The sequence below is a fragment of the Poeciliopsis prolifica genome, unplaced genomic scaffold (genome assembly GCF_027474105.1).
Source record: "Poeciliopsis prolifica strain line A6 unplaced genomic scaffold, Auburn_PproV2 SCAFFOLD003, whole genome shotgun sequence".
In the NCBI taxonomy this organism is placed as follows: domain Eukaryota; kingdom Metazoa; phylum Chordata; class Actinopteri; order Cyprinodontiformes; family Poeciliidae; genus Poeciliopsis; species Poeciliopsis prolifica.
Genome location: NW_026562378.1, coordinates 1,575,444 through 1,597,040, shown reverse-complemented (window position 1 = coordinate 1,597,040; position 21,597 = coordinate 1,575,444). Strand labels below are relative to the sequence as shown.

Below are 21,597 nucleotides of genomic sequence, written 5' to 3'. Positions count from 1 at the left end.
ATAATAATTTCATTCTTTATGAGCCTATCAGTAAACAGTAGTTATGAATGATCATATTAATTTTCTGTGCTGTCTTAGAAAGGTAGTATAAAGTTGTAGTTTGGTAATGGCAGCAGAGGAAGTGAACTAAACCATTCAGTCCATGTTGGCCAAACTTCCAAATATTGAGCAGCTAAAGTCAGACCAAGAGACTTTAGCTGGCAAATATGTTGTTTGGCTTGGCACTTCTCTCTTTGTACTTGGGGGTGATTCTTTACAGTACAAGTAATTTCCAGAAAGCTTCATAGCGTAATTTTATTTCAAGTTGAGCTGGTGCATTGCATGCGTCATGGCCAAGTATTAGCTATCGTTTAAGACTCCCAACAGAGTCCGTGGCTCCAGGAGGCAGTTGTTTCTGAATAACTGAGGGTCCAGACCCTTTGGACGAAGCAAAGGGTCCGGATCCTTTGCCTCTTCAAAAACGTCTAAACTATTCAACCTGTAAAGAACAATTATTGGGGTGAGGAACAATGCTGGTTGCAACAATGTTGGTCTGCAGAACTGAAGAAACTCAATCGTTTGAGTCAGATGTGTCTACAGCAAGATGGTAGATCTTGAGGAGTGGAGTTGGAAACTACTGACCTAGAACAACTTCTAAAGCTCTACGAATCTCAGTTGTGTCAGTTGGGACCAGGGTTGAAGATTTATCAAGAAAGGGGAAAAAAAAACCTCTGTGGGAAGATTCTAAGATCAAAACCACTGCTTGACCAAAAGGGTCCATCAAACTCTTGGCAAAAATGACCCTCAGGATCTTTTTTTGAAAATTTGCAGAGATGAGGTGAAACTTTTAGGAGGTGGAACATTTACATCTGACCCAAAACCAAGAGCTTTTCAGAAACAGAATATCATGACAGTCAAACATGGGGATAGAGTATGGTTTGCTTCTTCAAGACCGGACAACTCTTAATTGATGGAGTCCTGAAATTTGCTCCGAAAACTGTACAGAAGAAAGTCTGACCATCATTACAGGACCCTATAATCACTGGACAATGATACAAAACACATCAGCAAGACTAGTCTGAATTGGTCAAAAAATAATTTTATTTGGTGTATTGGAGTAGCCTAACTAAAGTCTGGATATAAATCCAATTCAGACAGTGTGATAAAACCTTACCATGCCACTCACTCTTGAAAACTGTCCGATGTGGCTTCAGTAAAATATTTCTGCTAGGGACAGCGGCTCAACTTTCCTCAATAGCGGCTGAAGACTGCCATTTATCTCATGCCAGCTGTAGAAGTAACCCACAACTAGGTTTCTACTAACCGGAGTAAGGACAAAGTCATCAGCACCAGAAGTGGTGGGTTGCTAATCATATCATATATACTTCACCAAAAAAAAAAAAAAAAGATAAAGCAGAAACCTAATCCTGATGCCATCAAAACAGATTCTTACAACACTTTGACTGTGCTTACAAATTCTGTACGTAGCAATAATGAACAGAATCAGTGACAGAGCAACGCTGGTGGGGGTTTTCATACATGGATAAAATAAGTATTGAACACATCCTTTTTCATAGTGAACATATTTTCATAGGTACTCCTGACATTAAATTTCTCCAAGCATTTGTGACAACCCAAGTAATCCATGCATAGAAAGAAAACAATACAAGTTCAGAAATTTGTACACTACACATCACTAGACGTCACTAGTACATTACTACTAGTGATGTGTAGTGATCTAAAACAACACAGGTAAAAAAAAGTGTTGAACACATGCAGGAAGGGCAAGTGGAAAAATGCATGAAAAGCATCAGCTGAAATCTATCAGTGATCAGAAAGCCACTCTTTCCCTTGGCAGTGCAAATGAATATCAGCTGGTACTCCGAACAATTGTGGTGTTCAATTATTATTTTACACACTGTATGTTAAATATTTTAAAAGACATCTACCATTTTATTTCCACTTCACAGTCATGCTTATCCAGTACCCTACAAATATTTAAAAAATCAATTTCTAATCAAACACGACAGACTGGTGGCCTGTCCAGGGTGACCCCACCTCTCGCCTGTTGACAGGTGGAGACAGACCCCAGCAGCCCTCCTGACCCCTGATGGGATCAAAAAGAAAATGGATGGATGGATGTAATTTCTTCTCAATCTCAACAACAATCTTTAAAATGATGTTTTTACTAATCCACCAAGATTTTCTCTTTACAACATCAACTAGCCACACAGTATCGTTCTGCTGTTTATTGTTTTAGTCACCTGCTTTCTGTGATGTCAGAAACAGCCGCAAACTGGTTTTCCTGCTGAGCTGGATGGCAGCAGCATGGATCACAGCAGAGTGGGTGTCACGGCATCCACATCAAGGCCCCTCCAGCGAGCCTGCGGATTAAGACATATACTATATATATATATAAAAGGTTGCAGACAGGTCTCAATCCTGTAATTACTCGTGAACTGTGACGTGACTGCTGCTGCTACAGCTGCAGCTCTATCTACATGCTTATCGCCTCGGTATTTCCAGTTGCACTCGGCTGGCAGGCAGCGCTGAGAGGAAACCGGGAGCAGCTTCAAAGCCAAACACTGGAGCTGCGGCTTTCCTGCGCTGCCTCTTCACATCGTGCTCAACCTCTCATTTTGCTTTCAGTAAAGAAGGCCCCTTCATCTGATTTTTGTGAACATGCTTCAATTTTAGACCAAACACAAGAGCCCAAAGAGCAGGAGAGAGAGAGAGGGAGAGAGAGAGAGAAAGAGAAAGAGAGAGAAAAAGAGAGAGAGAGAGACAGTGAGGGCGTTTCCTCTCAGAAATGAAACAAGGCCAGAGGCTCTAATGTGACAGGATGAGTTGACAACAGTCACAAGCAGAGGTTACTATAGGACAGAGCACTGTGTTATAAACAGGAACAAGGCTGCTTTTTCAAAGCACAATGATAAGAAAATATTCCTACTAAGCTAAAGAGACGAGGAGAGTTTTTCTAGATTTGTGGAACTGCTTCCAGCTTTTCCATTATATTTAAACTCTGTATAAATTTTTTTTCCCTTATCGTCTTTTGTCTTTCCTACCAACAGAAGCGTACGTCAAAAACACAGATTAAAAGGGCAGCATTATGTAAAATTGATGTTTCTGAGGAGCAATCACAAGGTTTTAATTGTGTTAATCATATTAAGCAATTTGAACTGCCTTGTTGCTGAAATATGCTATAGAGATAAACTTAACTTGATTTTTAGATTTATCATTGCGGTTTTTACTTCTTGTCTCGTCTTGGCATAATCTGAAGAAAATACATATTTTCTTGGTAATATAGAGACCAACCCTTTCATGCATGAATTATGATCTTGTTTCCCCAAATGTTGTTGATATTCTCAGGGCATAAAAATAAGTGGGGAAAAAAGCTTTATATTTTTGTAGGATTTGTCCAAGTGTTCACTTAGGTGGACAACATGCGCTAATGAAATGCTGTAAATTATAATGTGAATATATTTTGACATTAGTTAACAGAATGCATAAACATAGAACATTGTTTTTGTCTCTCAGTCTAATGTTCACTACTATCTGATCCCTTAATTCACTCCCTCTCATTCAACTAGTTGGTCTCATTTTGGCTCCTTCTCAAGCAGTATGATTTCATTATGGACATTTTAAATTTTTTATAAAACTAACAGCATTGAATATGATGCTTCAGCATGTTTTCTGCAATATAACAATAATGTCTCTTCTCTGAAGACCTGGCTCTGATGATCAATACATTCTTGACCTGGGGTGTCTGAGGTATGACATGATTCCATATTTATTATTGGAAATGTCTTCAGTTCCTGATCTGTTGAGGCCAGAATTTATTTTCTTTTTTGGAATGCATACAGGTTTGCATTCTGTAAGTGCTGCATATCCAGTTATTTCATGTCCCTCAACATCTTGCATTACTTCATTCAGTGATCAAAGGTTCTTTGTCATCCTCATCTCCACTCTCACTGCTGCCATTAATGTATATAAAAACTTTACTTCCTAATAGTAACAATGGATTTCAGGTTAAGAACTAAATATGTCAGTTTATTTACTGTCAAAATATTTGCTGGAAATGTTGCATATTGTAGATCTATAGTCAGAGTATTGATATCAATACCTGTCAAAAATGTTGTCACTGATGCATGACGTCCACTTCAGTGGACAGGTGATCAGTAGTAACTTTCTCCAAATATAAAATTGTTATTTGGAAAATACATCAGTAGTATTAGTCTTTAAGGGTGTCTTGACGTCACAATATTTATTTTACCTGCAAGAGTTTTCCACAGTAGGAGGGAGGACTGGGTATTCCCGAGTTAGTCTGATAAGCTTCTGTCTGTCCGCCATATTGGATTTCACAAAAGAATGCTTGCACTTGCATCAGATGGACAGTAGTTGGCAGTGTATTGTAACTTTCCTTTTGTGTATAATACACGTAGAGCAGGACAGTATTCGTGTAACTGGCCATTTCGCAGCTTGGTTCTGAGGATTATTGTGATGCACTACCCCCTAGTGGTGATTCGTAGATCTACAGTTCACAAGAGTAAGTAGAATTCTGATTCCAAATGTGGGAATTCAATTTCTAACAAAGATAGCAAGCATTTCCCACCAACTGATACAGTAAAAAAAAAAAAAGTGCTGCAGTTGTGGCAAAAATACTTCTATTCCATTTAATGTGATTCAATTGAGCTTTCTTTCATCTGAAAGAAAGTTCTTTATTTTTTTCAAGGTGCAATGTTGATTTTTTTAGGTGCAACATGACAGAACAATATAGAGTGCCTTGCAAAACAATTTATACCCAAATCAGTTTCATGTTGCTTTCAAAATGGAAATGACAATATGTTTGATTTAGACAAAGAACACAAAATAGTGCAGAACTGTGAGGCAAAGGATGCATGACTTAAATCATTTAGCAATTTTTCAAAGTTATGTCGAGTGTTATGTCGAGTGACAATCACAAGGTTCTTAATTTTATTTAGATTTAGTATGAAGAAAGAAGAAAAATATGCATGCTTTTGAAAAATAAATATTTTTAAAATATGCCTTGGATTTGTAGCATGCATCCTACAAGAAAAAACAACAGGTGATCTGTCACTTATTTCTTTATAGTTGAATGGAAAAAATACAGCATGAGCTAAAACCAGAGATGAAAACAAACAATGGGGGAAGTGATCTCTGTTTATTTAATGACGCATTTAAAGAACTTTTGAAATCGTAGGAATTCTAACTTGCATTGTTCTTGCACTCGTTCAGAGCGAAAACAACGCCAGACCAGTGAAACTGATGAGATCGCCAAATAACCTTCTACTACATAATATTACTGAAAATAGTTAAACTCAAGACGCTATTCTTGTCTTATCTTCTTTGACTTCACCACATTTGTCAAACACCTTTTGTACGGAAGGACTTCACACCCACGAAGTCTGAAGAAAGTTGTCGGATTGGGTTTATACGCAGAACATTGAACGCAGCATCAGTTCCTGGTCAAAGGATACACCGTCAGTGAGATCCAGATGCTTTTAAATCTGAATTCCTGAGTGGGAATGCGCTCGACCCTTTGCTAGGACCCTGTTTCCCGACCCATGGTGCTGTAAGAGCTTCCCAGAGATGACAGAGGAACACCTGGACGCGGCTCGAGGACTCAGAAATTCAGCGGGCTCTTCGAGCGAGGTAACCTTAGCACGGGAGCTAACTTGGAGCTAGCCCTGGCTAACTTAAAAGCTAGCCAGAAAACGTCGGCGCTTTCATTTGTTTGACACCTCAGCCGTGTGTATGCGCGCGCTGACGGCGACAGCAGCTGCTCGAGCTTTAATCGGGACATTAACTGACGCCAAAGGAAACCTTGAAGCAGTGTTAGCTTTATCGAAACTATCCCAGGGTTCCCCATCAACAAGTGGTCTCTGTTCTGCACAGTGGGGAAGCTGGTGGTTGCCTGACAGCAAGAACAAATCGCTCCACTTTAGAACCTATTGATATAACTGTGCACCAAATCTGCCATTCCGTTTAGCTCTTCATCCCTATATCTACAGATAAGGGTTTCAATCAGTGTCATATGTTATATAACCCTCTGTGGTAATCTTCTCCGACTGCAGTTTTTCTCACTGTCCTATTTTCCTCTGATATCGGCGCTTTTAACATGACAGTGTGAGACAGATTGGATCGTGTGTGTGTGTGTGTGTGTGTGTGTGTGGGTTGGGTGTTCTCCATCCAAGCATGTTGCATGAGTCAGGCCAGATTTATTCGAAGAAGCTTAAACATCTCGATGCTGACGGATCCTGTCAGAGTAGATGGCAGCGAAAATACCAGAGACACCATTCAAAAATGAATTATTGTAGTAATATTTTATGGGATGTTTGACAGCAGGTTTCCTTACGGGAGGGCGCAGTGACTATCATCGTCTGTCCTGTCAAAGGACAGAATCGTTTTGTTTACTTACATTCTGGTAGAGAACTGAGCTTTTTTCTTTTTTTAATGGCTCTGATCAGTCATCAGCAGATCCAATACTTATAATGGCAGCTCACCGTTTTGAAGCCCTTTAAATCTTAGTAAATCCGTTTTGTGTAAATAGATGGGGTTTTGTCATACAGTCATTTTCTTTTCCCCTGTCTTTTGGTGTAATGGTGCTGAGACAATGACCAAAATTAGAACCTACAGGTCACAGAAATCTTGTAATGGGTATCTGCCTGAGAGTATGGGGTCCATGTCAAATTTCTTTTGTTTATCTCTTTGCTTTTTGAGATTCTCAGTGTGGTTTAATTTGAGTCAGTCAGAAATCAGAAACAAACAGAATTTTCTTTTATTCGGTTCTGACCAGTGTCTGGTGAAATACTTAAAATCTGATTTACCCCTGCCCATCAAACGCACTCGAATGAAGAAGGGAAACACAACATTCTCATAATTTTGCAGCAGGGATTTTGTTCATAATGAAAAGAGTTGCTACAGTGGTTTGAAAAGTAGCAAAATGTCGCTCCAAAATTGTTAAGTTGGCAACATTGGGTGTAAAACATGGGCGCGTCTGCCAGCAGAGGACAGTGGCTAATTTTCAGACATTGGTGAAGGAAGATAAGATTGGTTTGACATTTAAGAATCAAGGTTATGTTAGTTAACTAGAAATAAAAACTGAAATTGAGAAAACATTTTTTTTTTTGCTAATTGTAAAAAAATAAAAACAGTAAGTAATGAGAGAACAACTTTAACTAACTAGAACTATATTGTGCATTTATAAAACTAACTTTGTTTTTGTCTTCATTAATTTATTTAACAACACTTTGAACTGATGTGAAATAGATTTTTTTTTCTCTACACAAGCAAATTACGACACTCCGTCTTCCTCCTGGTGGCGCTTCTGCTAGTCCGCAAGAAGGCCACAGCAAACGTTTCGAATCATTTTTTGACAACGGTATCTACTGATGGGTATTCATTATCCAATACATGTATACATAATCACAATACAATTCCCTGGTTAATTTTGAGGTGCAGAATTCAAAATGGTCAAAGTATGAAAAGCTAAACTACTGCTATAAAAACCAAACAATATTCAACGAACAAAAACTAAACTTTCAACTAATAATAACTAATGAAAACTAGCAAATACATCAAATACTGACTAAAACTAAGAGAATTATACAAACAAAAAGTCACAATGAAATAAACCTAAACGATAAAGAAAACCCCCAAAACTATTAAAACCCTGATAAGAATTGGCCAATCACACAAATTTAAGAAAATCGGTGCTGATCATTCGGCACACTCCTAATTTTTAAAATCTCAGTTTGGTAAAAATAACAAAAATGAACAGTTTACTACCTGGCATTTTTGGGGTTATCTGACTTAATCCTGTACTCCACAAACCCCAACTGGTGTGGATTGAGCAGGTTCCTCTATCACTGCATCACTTTACCTCAGTGTATATTGTGGGAATATATTCGGTGTATTCAGGGAATATTGTGGGGGCAACAGATGGTGCTACTGAACTGACTCGCAGTGACTCCACTTAACGTTCTAAATAAACGCTTTAGTGTCTGATTGTGTGTCTGGTGTGTGTTTTATTATTTTTCTTTTTCCTCAGTAAGCGACATGGACAACTCTGTCACCCTGTGGCAGTTCCTACTCCAGCTCCTGTTGGACTCCAACAACGATCAGCTCATCTGTTGGACCAATGAGGAAGGAGAGTTCAAGCTGCTGCAGGCCGAGGAGGTGGCCCGGCTTTGGGGAGCCCGCAAGAACAAGCCCAACATGAACTACGACAAGCTCAGCAGGGCGCTGAGGTACTACTATGACAAGGTATGCTCTGGCGACCTCTGACCTCTACACAGGAGGTGGTCAATCAGGGAAGTTTCATGCCAAAGAGAAAAACAATCCCACAATTCTTTTCATGACCATTTAGGAGTTTACGCTTAAAATGTGTGGAAATACTCAGATCCTATTGGTTCACAGCAACAAGAAAGGAATGGCAGCTTGTATACAGTTGAGACCAGAGGTTTACATACACTGAATGAAATGACACATCATCCACCTTTCTCCTTCTTACTGCCTGTACTTCAGACATACCAAACGTCAGAATTACCTAAATTATTTCTGTTTTGTTTTAAATGTCTGTTTTAGAATATCAATCCATCCATTGTCTTAACTCCTTTGTCCCTGGTGGGGTCAAAGGTGCACCCAATCTTGCTGGAGATGGGGTGCTGGTGCCCATCTCCAGTGAACGTTTTGGGCGAGAGGCGGGTTCACCCTGGACAGGTCGCCAGTCTGTCGCAGGGCAACACAGAGACAAACGGGACAAACAACCATGCACACACACCTAGGAAAAATTTAGAGAGACCAATTTACCTGACAGTCATGTTTTTGGACTGATGGAGGAAGCCAGAGTACCCGGAGAGAACCCACACATGCACAGGGAGAACATGCAAACTCTATGCAGAAAGTCCTGGGTGACTGCAAGACCTTGTTACTGCAAGGCAGCAGTTCTACCAACTGTGCCACTGTGCAGCCCAGCTTTACAATATGTCAGATTTATTCATTAATGTCTTCAAAATCAGACTCTTATATTAGTATCAATGAGGGTTAACTGAAATATTTAACTTCAGACAGGAAGTAAAAAAATGTATGCGTCTTTTTATTTGCTCTATGTAAACTTGTGGTTTCTGCTGTATGGAATTCGTTTGTATTACATACCAACTCCCCGTAGTGCATAAATGTGAACTGGAAGGAAGTCTTTTTTTTTTTTTCTTATAAATAAAAAGCTGAAAAAGTTGGTTGGACATTCAGTCAGTACAGTGTTTGGGTCTTCACTGTCTTTACATATCAAGAAGGAAACTGACATTATTCTATTTTGTTCTGGAGATTCTGCTAAAACAAAACTAGTTCATTTAGTTAAAACAGATCTATTTGGTTTGATACTGTATCAAATTCTATCAGTTAAGACTTAAACAAAAATAGTTTTGTGCATAAAATTCTCTAACTTAAATGACCACTATTATTACTACAGTTGCAGTAATTGTCAATGTTAGGTTACATTGTACTGGAGCTGATGTCAATAATTTGTTTTTGGAAAATTAAAGTGAACGGCACAAACAAATTAAACATACACAGTAAACCCCATTAAAAAATAGAAATATGTACAATAAAGTTAATGTTCAAGTTTAATATGCACAAGATTTGTTTACGATGCAAAAAAAGACAGTGACAGGTTAGCTTGTCTGCCTGGCTTTTTCTTAAATAAAAAAAATCAAAGAATTATTCAAAATATTTGTGGTATTTTAAAGTGGCCTAGTGGACATGTGATTCAATATGCACTATGCTAACAAACAACAGCAGCGATGATGCACAACTTACACATTTTAAAATAGTTTTTCTGAGTATTTTGAATCAATTGAGAATTCCCAACACTAGGAATTGTGATTCTCTATAGATTTCTTTTTCTTGCACCACTAGTGCAGAGGAATTCTAAAGTAGTAGTTCTGCAGACTGGTGCCCACCCTGCCTGTGGTTTGACCCTGTGGGCGTTGAGCCATGCTACTCTGGGACGTCTGTGGCTTTGGGCTTGGTGCAGACAGGAAGTACCCAGCTGCCCCACGCAGAGGGCAGTGCTGCCGACTCACTCTGCTCCGTCTGCTCTGTCTCGTAGAACATCATAAAGAAGGTGAACGGCCAGAAGTTCGTCTACCGCTTTGTGTCCTATCCTGACATCCTGAAGGGAGACGCCACTGCTCGGATGGACGGGGGTGAAGACGGAGCAGGCGGAGTCCTCCCTGCTGCTGCTAAGAGGTTAGATGGCGCTCTGCTGGAGGCGGAGTCTGCCGACCGCTCCAAGGCGGCGTCGGGTCCGGCCGCTCTGGGCTCCAGCACCAAGCAGTCCAACAGAAATGACTACATCCACTCCGGCCTCTACACTTCATTTCATCTCAACTCCCTGCCCAACGGCCGGCAGCTCTTCAAGTCCATCAAGGTGGAGAACCCTGCAGAGAAGCTGGCTGAGCGGAGGGCCGCCTCCCAACACAGCCAGGAGACCTCGCCTCTGCTGCAGGCCCCTCCAGCAGCCGCTCCGCCGTCAGTCATCAAGTTCGGAAACAGCCCGCCAAAGCTGCTCGCCGCGCCGCCTCCTCCGGTCACCATGGAGACCACCCTGAGCAGCTTGGATTCCCTGCAGGCTCCATCTCAGAGGGCCGAACTCGTCAGCACACACTCCTCCCTGCAGCCCCAGTCCGTCTACTCACTGGAGCACAGCCGGCAGTCAGAACCCAGCCTGGGCCTACCGGACCTGGGCGCGGCACCGGAGGCCGCTCAGGAGGGAAACATGAGCAGCAGTGACGGCGAGTCGGGGGGCTCTGGGTCCACAGAACCTGCTGCTCTGGAGACACTAGAGACCCAGCCACACGACAAGGCCAGTACACTGCTGCAGACATCTCTACATCTTTCTACACAGGACAGAGCATTTATCATATATTTATCATTTATCCTTCTTATAAGACTTTTGATTTATAGCTTAAATTATTGATGAAAAAAATTTGTAAAAGTGTAAAAAAAAACATTGTCGAACCTCTGAAAACTGTTTGTATTGTTGGGATTGTTAGCAGGGAGGTACGGATCTACTTTTTTCATTTCCGGTACCAATACAAGGTTTAATATCTGCTGATTCTGATATAATACAGAAAGACAACTGAATTTAAGTAAAATGTTTCTTTTTTGCTTACTGGACCAGTAAAGCACACCTGAACATAAAATAGCTTCACAAGCTTGATCAAACATGTAAAGTTAAATGTATTCAGTCAGTATAACAGCCAATGGAAAATGAATAATAAAGAAACTCAAACTGACAATGGGTTGACTAACTTAGTCAAATGTAAAAATGAACTATTAAACCTTCTTTCAAATGGTTCAGAAAGTGTCTTTAGGAATTCTAAATATAATAAATAATAAAGCATGATGTCACTCAGAGCACAAAGTATAGAATTAAAGTGAATAGATTTGACCTTTTGCATCAGGCACATTGTCACTGATAACCAATCTAGATCATTTTTCAATATCGGGACCAAAGCAGATATTAATATCAGATCGGTGCATTTCTAATTGTTAGCTTTACTTTCTCCACTGTTTGTTCAGTGAAAGTATCAATAAACTTGGAAGTATGTGTGCAGTTTAGTGTTATAAATCACACGTCTTTACCATGCTTGGTGTCGTCTTCATGCGTGGTGTCCTGAAGAGACGTGTTACAATAATGTTTTTCAAGAGCAGTACTTGTGTTTCTGCCATGCAGTCACAGCCATATAGTTACCTAAAATAAGTGGTAAATAGTTCTTACTCTGTCTTTATCATTATGACAGTTCCACAGAATGTTGTGAAATCTAATCTGTTAATTTAATCCAACTTCTAGATTAAAATAACAGATTAATTGAGTTTAGATATGAGTTTGTTTAACCCAGCAGATCTTCTTGTGTGGTTGTCATTGCTGATGGACTGAACTGTGACCAGTGTTCTTAAAGGAACCTGTTGTGTGTCCAGCAGGTGGATGGCGGCATCAGCTTGTGTATAAACGAGCCCAGCCTGGTGGACACTGAGACCAGTTCGTCTTCGGGGAACAGCAACACCGCAGGAAGCGCTCAGGCTCTGGGAAAAACTCGTAAACCGCCAAAGGTCCTGCAGCTCAGTCCGCCCGCTCTGCTCGTCACCACGTCTGAGTTCTCCCCCATGAACCTGTGCAGCCCCTCGCTGCCCACTGCCTCACTCACACCAGCAATGCTCCAGGTGAGACGCCTCTACAACTGCCGCATTGCCATGTTTATCACTTTACAGCCGATGTTGGTGTGCGGTCTCTCCGAATGCACATATTTCAGTTTTGCTGATCCCAATGCTGGCAGATACCGATTTTTGATTAATTAATTTTTTGTCAGAAAGGTTTTCGCCATTTTGCAGAGGAAGATCAAATCTACTGCTTAATGTTTTTTTTAAGCACTAACGACAAAGCCACTGCACTCCATAGATCTTTAACCCTCTCAGGCTCAAATTACTTGCAAAGACTAGCTAAGTAGCACTGAGCTGTTGCAAATCTGCAACATCTGCCTGGAGAGGGTTAAGTTAAAGGTTTGTGAAGGCTTTTGGAAGGTGTTGAGTCAGACTGAATAAAATGAAGTTGGACATTCTCTGTAACTTAGTAGCGTATATCTGCCTAGTTCTATTTTTTTCTTTTTCTAATAACTTGTTGTTTTCTGCGATAATTGGATTTATAAATTGAAACCAAACAGACGTAAAGCAAACATAACGTTTTTCAAACTACCAGACTGGTTTTTGCTGGTGTAAAGTTGCAGAGTGATAGAGGTTGAGCTGGCACCATGTCAGTGTTTGTTCTCTGTGACCTGCTTCTGTTGCATCTGTTCTTCCTGTCGCAGCTCCTGCTGCACGAAGTAGAACAGAGACAAAAGGTGACAGCAAAACCTCTCAGCAAACCTCTGAGCTCAGGCTGGAAAAAACAAACAAATCTGTTTGAAGTTAAAAATATAATAAAGTGCAAAATGCTGAAAATACGCGAATACTTAAGACCGCCTTTAAAAACGCTCATAACTCCCACTTTTAACAGATAAAACATCAAATATACCTCAATATGCTTTAAGTGGAAACCATCCACTGTCTACTTTATCGATGTTGCTGGGGGTTCAACCAATCAGCAGTAAACAAAGAGAATGCCAATGGTCCAGGGAGCGTTCCAGGTAGTGTGATGGTATGCTCTGAATCCAACCTCTCTGAGTCAGTTTTCTGGTGCAGGGTTAAAGTTCATTCCTTCAGTTAGATTCAAAGCTCCTGCTGGACTTGAACCTGCAGCACACTGTGTTCTTTTCTGGTCAGCGTTCACAGCTTTGAGTCAAAACCAAGCTGACAAGTAACAGTTATTTGTTACACATCTCTCTTGTAAACGACATCTTGGATCTCAGTGAGGCAGCATGTATAAATAGATCAAAACTGTAGTTAAAATAATAAAATCAGAGATTAGAAAGTTGGCAGGTCAGACCTTAGAGTGGGAAAAAAAGATATCAGTTTCTGGCCTGAAGGGTGCATTTCTTTCTTTTTTCTTTTTTTTTTTTATCCAATAAAACCAAAATTCAACTTTCCCATAACAGTTCTACGATTTATTTGGCACAAACTCAGAACTGGGCATTAAGAAAGACCTCTCTACTGTCAGTCACTGTTTCAACCATTTAATTGCACAGATCAAAATTAGCTGAATGGAAATATGCCAGTTTCTTACACTTACAGAACCAGATATTTTTGTTTTATTTACTCTTTTCTCACATTGTTTTTCACTGATGTTGGACTGGATATGAACCTATATTCATTATATTCCGAAAAACTCAGATAACGTTTTTCGGGTCCCATTTTACATCAGAAAGTCCAAAGTTTTAACAGTTTCTTGCTCTCATTCGCTTTCCTGTTTCACATTCAGACAGCTTTCAACTGCTGGACATCTTAACGAAGACAAGTCAACATCTTTTTCCGGCGATTAATTTCAAAACGCAACCAATTAATAGCTTTATAATTATTATTATTATTATTAAAACAAACAAACAAAAAAAACGTGTTTTTATTTTAACTCATAATCTAAACCCACTTTAAAGTGCCTTCCAACTCAGTTCCAAGCTAAATGTGACTGTAAGAAAGTGACGCTGCAACTCCCAGGTGAGCAGCAGGGGGCAGTAGAGCTGCAGTAAAATCTCCTTGTTGTTTAACTGTTGGTGGCGCTGCGCTGTGCTGCGCTGTGCTGCACTGCGCTGCGCGTCTCAGTGGATTAGATCTGCTTGTTCAGGTCAGACATGGTCATGGCTTCCAGCTCTAGTGCCCTGTCAGCTCACATATGGAGAGGACCAACATTCAGCTGTCTCTGTGGTTTGCCTGTGATGGTCTTTCAAGCTGAAACTGTATTTTTCGAAGCATCAAAACAAACAAAAACAAAACAAAACAAACAAAACATAATAGAGGGAAAAAAACAAATCAGGAAACTCTGGGTTAATTTCAGTTGATCTGATCGTCATATTATTCAGCAATAAGTATCACAATTCTGTAGTTTTCTGAAATCTTGCATGATTTTGTTTCATCTAACAAAAATTCTTGGTTTTCAAGTATTACATTGTAGAAAGTTGGAATAACAAAGTGTTTTCTATCTTATGTTGCCGCTTCTTTTCACAAGATGCTGTGAAGAAACGGATATTTCTCACTAACTTTTTTTTTTTTGTCACATTTCCTCCACAAACACGTTTGAAGGTGCAAAGCCTCTTTGTTTTCATTTTCTACCAAATTTTCCACTCCTCATCCTCCACTCGCCACACAGGAACCTTCACAGTTGGACCTCAGCTGTGAGTTTGTAGAAGGGGGCGGCAAAATGTGCTTCTAGTTGGAAAAACTAGGAAAACAGTTTAGAAAAAAAGGTTTCAGACGCCTGGAATGGATGATGTACGTTTTAGTCTGTGAGGCAGACAAATTGTCTGATTTTACAATTAGGCTTAAAACTTTATTCTTTGGTAAAGCTTTTAGTTAGCCTGGGTTAGGTTACCCTGAGTTACGTCTGTAACTGTGCTGCTTTAGGTCGTACAGCCCTGTGACGGTTAGATGTTGGATAGTAACAAGAACATATATTATATATTCTAGTTACTATATATAACTATATATCTTTTCTGTTCTAGTGTGGAACAGAGAGCAGCCTGCGCCGACCCGTTGACCTTATGGTCACCCTGGACTTTCTTCGTTAGGTTTCTTCCTCAGAGTCGGTCCCAACCCCGCTGGTCCTCAGGAGACAGACTAGTAGCTTATTCTGTGCCAGCTGTTGCTCCATTGATATCATGGCGTTTTACAGCAATCATTTACAACAAGCTATTAGCGCTGACATTTTTATGAGGATGATAAACAGCCTGGAGCAGGGCAGCCAATAGCCAGACTAATTAAGCCACTGATATTAATCTGACAGCCTGGCTTCAAAAAGCAAAGAACAGAGAACAGCTCACATACCTAGTATCATTGCTATGTAATGTTACTATGATTAGTACTTACATTAACATTAGTGGGTGTGTGGTGGCTAAATGTTTGTGTTCTTCCTATTATTGACAGTAGAATTTTAATTAAATTTTTTTTTCTAAATCCAGTGATATGTGATCAATCAACACAAAGTAGTGTTTACTTGTTCAGTGGAATCGAGATGTATTCAGAAATATAAATGTTTTAACATGTTATTTTGTATTTTATTGATAAATCTCAATAGTGTGGTGTGCACCTCCTTTCGGTTTGCTGGAAGGCGAACCTCCATCTTAAGTCTATTCTCACCTTTAACATGCAGATGTACCCTGAAGGGTAAAAAAGGGAAAAGTGGCAGATTTTCCAGCCTCTGCAGAGCGAGATGAGGTCAAATTTTGCATGTAAGCGTTGGCTGATCTCCCAAAATGGATGAAATCGGTTCAGCGCTGTACAGTTTGTGGTCGAAGTGAATCTGTTTTCAGGTTGGTAGGTTATGCTGCAGAACCTGCTTTAACCACTGATATTTCTGTGCCTCCCAGACTCCAACCCTCCTGCTGACTCCCAGTCCTCTGCTGTCCAACATCCACTTCTGGAGCACGCTCAGTCCCGTCGCTCCCCTCAGCCCAGCCACCAGACGTCAGGGAGCCCACCTGTTCCAGGTGGGTGTGTGGAACCAGCTCTACTTCCTGTTTCTCTCCCCTCTAAAGCTGAACACCATCATTTCCTTCTCTGTTGCAGTTCCCATCGGTCCTGAACTCCCAGTTCCAGATCCCAGTCCAGAGCCTGGATGGGACCAACACACCCGGACCCATTTCCCCAGACCCCCAGAAAACGTAGACGCGGCCCATGCTTGTGTGTGGTGGACGGATGAGGGTGAAGCGTTCACTTGGTCTTGTGGTATTTGTGCCCTCAGGACCCTTTTTTGTTTGCTATCATGATGCATTCATTTTGTCTGGCTTATTTTGGGATCACAGCAGATGAAAAGGAGAGAGGAATATCCATGATAACCGAACCGAACACAGTCTGCTTCACACCTAATGGGATTCCAGCTATGGCTTTGCTGCCAGACCGGGTCTTCTGACCCGAGTTGACTCTGGTCGTTTGTTGCTCCAACCTGATCATACACCTGCCTCAGCTGCTCACTACCTGACCCACACCACCTCCACCCTTCTGTCTTACTCTGACTTGTGGCCATAGTCCAAACTGAACCTTAAGTTATGCTTCTGCAGTGCTTTGTAGATGTTTAACACTTCTTTCACACTTTGTCTCTCATCCAATCCCAACATTCAGTGTGTTTCATTTGGATTGGATCTCAGAGAGTGGAATGAGTGTGAATACTTATGCAAGCCACTGTGTGTGTTTTGTTTTAATGAAACGTATGTGCACACCCTGACAGCCATGTTGACCTGTTCTGCCTTCTTTAGGGAAGAAAGAGAAGCCATACAGCATTTTTGGCCACAGTGGGCTCCCATCCAGCCGTAGTTCTCCCTCTGTCATGAATCTCTCTGTCATGGCTTGTTGGGGAGGGAAACCAGAGAACGGAAACGAAGGGAAGTGGCTCATTTGTGAGATTTTTTTTTATCACTAGCTTGTCTTTAAAACATTGTTTAGAAACAAGAAATCAGAAAAACACATCAGGGCATCTGTTTGCAAAGATAAGATGAATGCAGGGATTCCTGTGGATGAAATGTGAAAAAATTAATACCATAAAAAACTTTTTGATGCTTGCTATTTGTGGAAATCCTGAGCAGTTGTTTGTTGCTTTCTTATAGATCCAGTTAGAAGCATTTCGTCTAAATTCAAATTAAAAACATATTTAGTTGAATCTCCAGCAGCAGTCAGTGTCACAACAAATCTAGACTAAAGATAGTTATTGCATGGCAGTCTTCTGACTGTAATGACATATTAACAGCTAAATATCCAGGAACAGAGACAATATTCCACAGTAACACATCCTGGATGACATCATCAGTAGTTACCAAACACTGCTAATCCACCTCATTTGCTTTGGCCGCTCCCCTTTAACTCTCTGCCTGTCCGTATGGTTACCAAGCTGAGCAGAGAGACGTTGGAGGATGGTTTGAACTTCCTGTTCCTCTCTCTGCTCTGCATCATGAAGCCTCCACTTCAACGCAGCTTGGAATTAGTGTAGCTTTTACGATGCTAATCAGTTGTTCCTTGTCAGAAAAATAGTACGTTGTTGCCAGGCTATGCATTCTAGCTGTCCACAAGTTTAAAAAAAAGCAGGAGTAACTGAGCAATAATGCAACACCTCAACCAGAAGGATTAACAAAAGTGTAGAAGAAGAAATTAGAGCTAGCGTTGCTCCTGCTGACACCACCAGTGGCACTGTTCTAGAATTAGTTTGATTCCAGTTCAGCACTGGACATCCCTACATACATGTAGGCTTTAGTACTTGGTTATTGCTTCAGTGTCTGTTTAGTGACATGCATATTTGTACAAATCCAGGTTTTCAATCTGTCCTGTAAACTTCTACGTTCTTGTCAGCAGATGCTGCCATCTTCCCTCTGTTTCCACTTTAAAAAGCCTCTAACAAAACGGATGGAATTTAAGCCGAGACCGTTGATGGCTCTTTTTGTTGTTTTTTTTTTAACTACATATAGCAATACCTTTGCTTGCCCAAGAGTCAACCAAAACATTATGACCTCTTTCTGCTGCTGAGCTGGACATGCACCGAGCAGCCAGCCGGAATCGGGTCTGCTCAAGACACTAGCAACATTCTTCGGTGTGGAAGTTCTTACTGTGGGAAGCAAAGGGTTAAAAGCGACTTAAATGTAAATGTATCGTCGGCTGTTTATTCAGGCTGATAATATTTTCAACAGATAATAGGAAAGCTAAACATATTACTGAAAAGTTGTTCTCTTATATTTTTTCCTAAGGTTTTATTATTTAAACAGCCATCACTCACAGAAAACATTTCATTGGCCGTTTCTTTTCTTTTCTTTTCTTATTGGAATTGACTAAAATGAAACAGAAAGTCCAACAGCGGAGCATCATTTGTGTGGATGCCAGTTTGTAGCTTAAAGTTGTTTCTCAGCTTTAATGCCTAAAATCCAATGTGTGAAACTCGAGGCCCGTGGGCCGAATCTGGCCCACTCGTAGCTATTTATATGGTCCAGATAATCTCAAGATGGCCACATCAATCAAATCAGATTATTTTTTAACTATACATTGTCAAATTACATCAAAGATTAAAATTGATTCAATTTTAAGTGATAATATTCTAATAGTTCATTAATGGGTAATTTTATCAATAAATTATCAAAGATGCAACTATTATTTGAGGTTTTGATTAATGTATTGACTATTCTGATAATTAAACTTTTATACAATTTAGAGATTTATATCAAGAGCTTGTAAGAGCATTTCTTCACTGAATGCTGGATCATTTATAGCAAAAGATGAATCTGCAACTAAAAGTACTTTGAATATCAGCATGTAAAAAAAACTCTGGCTATTCTGCTTGACTTGACATCAACACACTGAAAAAGTGAAACATTTGATCCAAGTTAAAAAGATGGACTCAATCAAATTTAGTTAATCCAAGTACTTATAATAAGCTAAATCATGTTATACACACATGAATAAATGAAGTTTGACAAACTTAATTCGACTACATGTAACAATTTTCCATTCTCTTTTTTTCAGTGTAGTTAATAAATGGGTAGCAAAGGTGCTATTTTTAACAATCTGAACCAGGTGAAATTAAAACGGCCACTTTAGGATTTCTGGGTGAAATATATTTACAGTTCTTTTCTTTTGTCTTAAATGCAAATTGTATACATTTTTTGTACAGTTTTGGCTTAATCACTGCTCTGACTGTTCTTTCAGCAAACTCCTTTTGTTGGGTCGGTGTCCTAATCGATTACTAAATCAGCCTACAATTATTTCAATAACCAATTCATCCAATGAATCGCTACTCACGATCTCCATGCAATCAGAAATGAAAGAGAGTGACAGCGCTGCATCGTTCTCTCCTTCTGATTGGTGTTTCGGTTCTTTTTCTCTCCGTCTGATTGGCTGGTGATGTTTCGGTTCTTTAACCCACAGCGCTGGCTCAACATTTTCCCGCTGCCTCGCTATCAGCCATCTGAAGCCCACTCCACGCGTTTGACCCGACTTTAAAGCCATAAGTCTGACAGACTCCAGAGGTTCTCCCCGCCTCTCTATGCCATCTAACATTGAAAGCATGCATGGCGCTTGTTTACACCGTACTCGGATAAAAAAAAGAAATAAAAGACAGAGATGTGTTCTGTTTTGAACCACAGTGTCAAACTCTAACCCAGTGACGGGTTAGAAGGGTTGGTGCAGGACACGCGCTCACTCAGATGGAAACGGTGCCTTACCGCAGCCAAGCCCAAGGTCAGCCTCACTAAGCTCTCTCTCACTCACAGAGATCTTTCATGTTATTTGAAACATCAGACGCCGTATCTTAGATGTCGACCAAACCAGAGAATTGGAGGAAAACTCAGCAGCAGTGTAATTCTGGATGCATCACTGTACATACAGACAGCGTCATGAGCCGACGCTCTCAGCATGTAAAATACCAGCTTCCCGTCGGCGGCCATGTTCCTTCTCAACCTGCCTCTAAATGTTTGCTCAGAAAGTGTATAGATAAATATATATATATAGAAGGAGAAAAAAACCCCTGTCTTTAACTCATTGTAACCTCCATTTATTTTCCTGTAATGCAATAGAATTCTCAGAATAATTTCTATTTTTGTAAATCAGTGTCTGCTTTTTAATATTTCTCTTTGTGCATGTTTTTTTTGTATCCTTGTTTTATTTTATGTAATTTTTGGGGAATTAATGTTGGGGGTTTTTTCTTTCTTTTTTAGGAATCAAAGCCTTATTGGGATAAAATCAAAGTCTGTTTTGTATGTTGACTTGTTTTTGATATCGTGTTGATATTGTACATGCAGATGTTGTGATCAGACGTTTGCACTTAAGAGTCGGGGTTCCTGTCATATTGGATTCTGTCACTTTTCTAGGATTTCCTTTGATGACTAAAGAAATGTATTTTTCCCCATAAAGGGAGGACTTCATTATGCACTTGTATTTTATAAGAACAAAAGGAGCTAAATCTAAAGTTTTACAGTTTGTATGGGGAAAAAAAGGACTAATTTGTAATTAGGCACTTGCACAAATATTTATAAAAATGTCTACAACCCGTAGAACAGATATATAGAATAAGCATTTTTTTGCTGTAAGTTTAATAGTAAAAACTATGAAATAGCTATAAAATGATCCCAAAGCTTTTTGTTTCTCCTCCAGTCATCTTGGAGTTCAGTTTTTTCTTCATATCTGCTCTCTTAATTCTTTTCCTTGAAATGTAAAAAGTTGTTTTTAAAGAATGACTGTTTTTGCTTTGTTTTGTCCAGTTTGATGCTTATTCAAAATGTTTACAAGCTGCTTGTCTTGAGTGGCATATTGATGTGTGAGAAGCCTAGAGGAATTCTGTACAACAGACCAATAATAAAACAAATGTCTAACTGAGACCAGCTTTAGTGTGCGTGTGTGAATCTGATCAGTCTTTGGTTTCTTTAAACTCCAGATCCGGTTCATGTTGAGATCATGTTGAAATCACAAGTTTGCAGAAACATTTTTTCCTCCCTAACTGAAGTGAAATCAGAACAAACTTCTCTCATTTTAAATGAGTTAGAATGACCAAAAATTGTTTCCATTTCCAGATGCCACCATAATGAGCCTAATTGTTTGACCAGATGAACACAGCCTCTTTGAACATGTTTATTGCTATGAATTGAAATCCTTTCATTGAGATGACAACATTCAGGAGTGATCAGTTTCCTCCAGCTGGATAGATGACAAGTTCCCACAGGTGGCTGATGAAAATGATTTCAAATAATGCGACAAATTGAAATCATAAAGTACTTTGTGACAGCACAAAGTACTCATCTGTTAAATACTTTTTGGATTCTCTATTTTCTCAGTAAATGGAACTTTTATCCACTGGCTTTAATTCAAAAGCCGACTGATGAACCCAAATCTGCTTTTCATTATTTTTTAAGGTTGATTCAAAACAGCAAGTTTTAAAAAAAGGAGCAAAGTCCTTTTCTTAATGCTCATAATAAAGTTGTTTCT

The 21,597-nt window shown here is 39.8% G+C and overlaps 1 protein-coding gene across 2 annotated transcripts; it reads left to right on the top strand.

Annotated features, from left to right (window-relative positions):
- Positions 1 to 5,454: 5,454 nt before the first annotated feature.
- Positions 5,455 to 20,993, top strand: elk4 (ETS transcription factor ELK4). 2 transcript variants are annotated; one of them, XM_055027084.1, is made up of 6 exons: positions 5,455 to 5,652; positions 8,051 to 8,265; positions 10,109 to 10,864; positions 11,986 to 12,225; positions 16,014 to 16,133; positions 16,213 to 20,993. In XM_055027084.1, the coding sequence occupies exons 2-6, from the start codon at positions 8,059 to 8,061 to the stop codon at positions 16,309 to 16,311; spliced, it is 1,422 nt and encodes a 473-aa protein (XP_054883059.1). In that variant the 5' UTR covers positions 5,455 to 5,652; positions 8,051 to 8,058; the 3' UTR covers positions 16,312 to 20,993. The 2 variants fall into 2 exon arrangements, with proteins under 2 accessions (XP_054883059.1, XP_054883058.1); XM_055027083.1 differs by having other exon boundaries at positions 11,983 to 12,225.
- Positions 20,994 to 21,597: the final 604 nt, after the last annotated feature.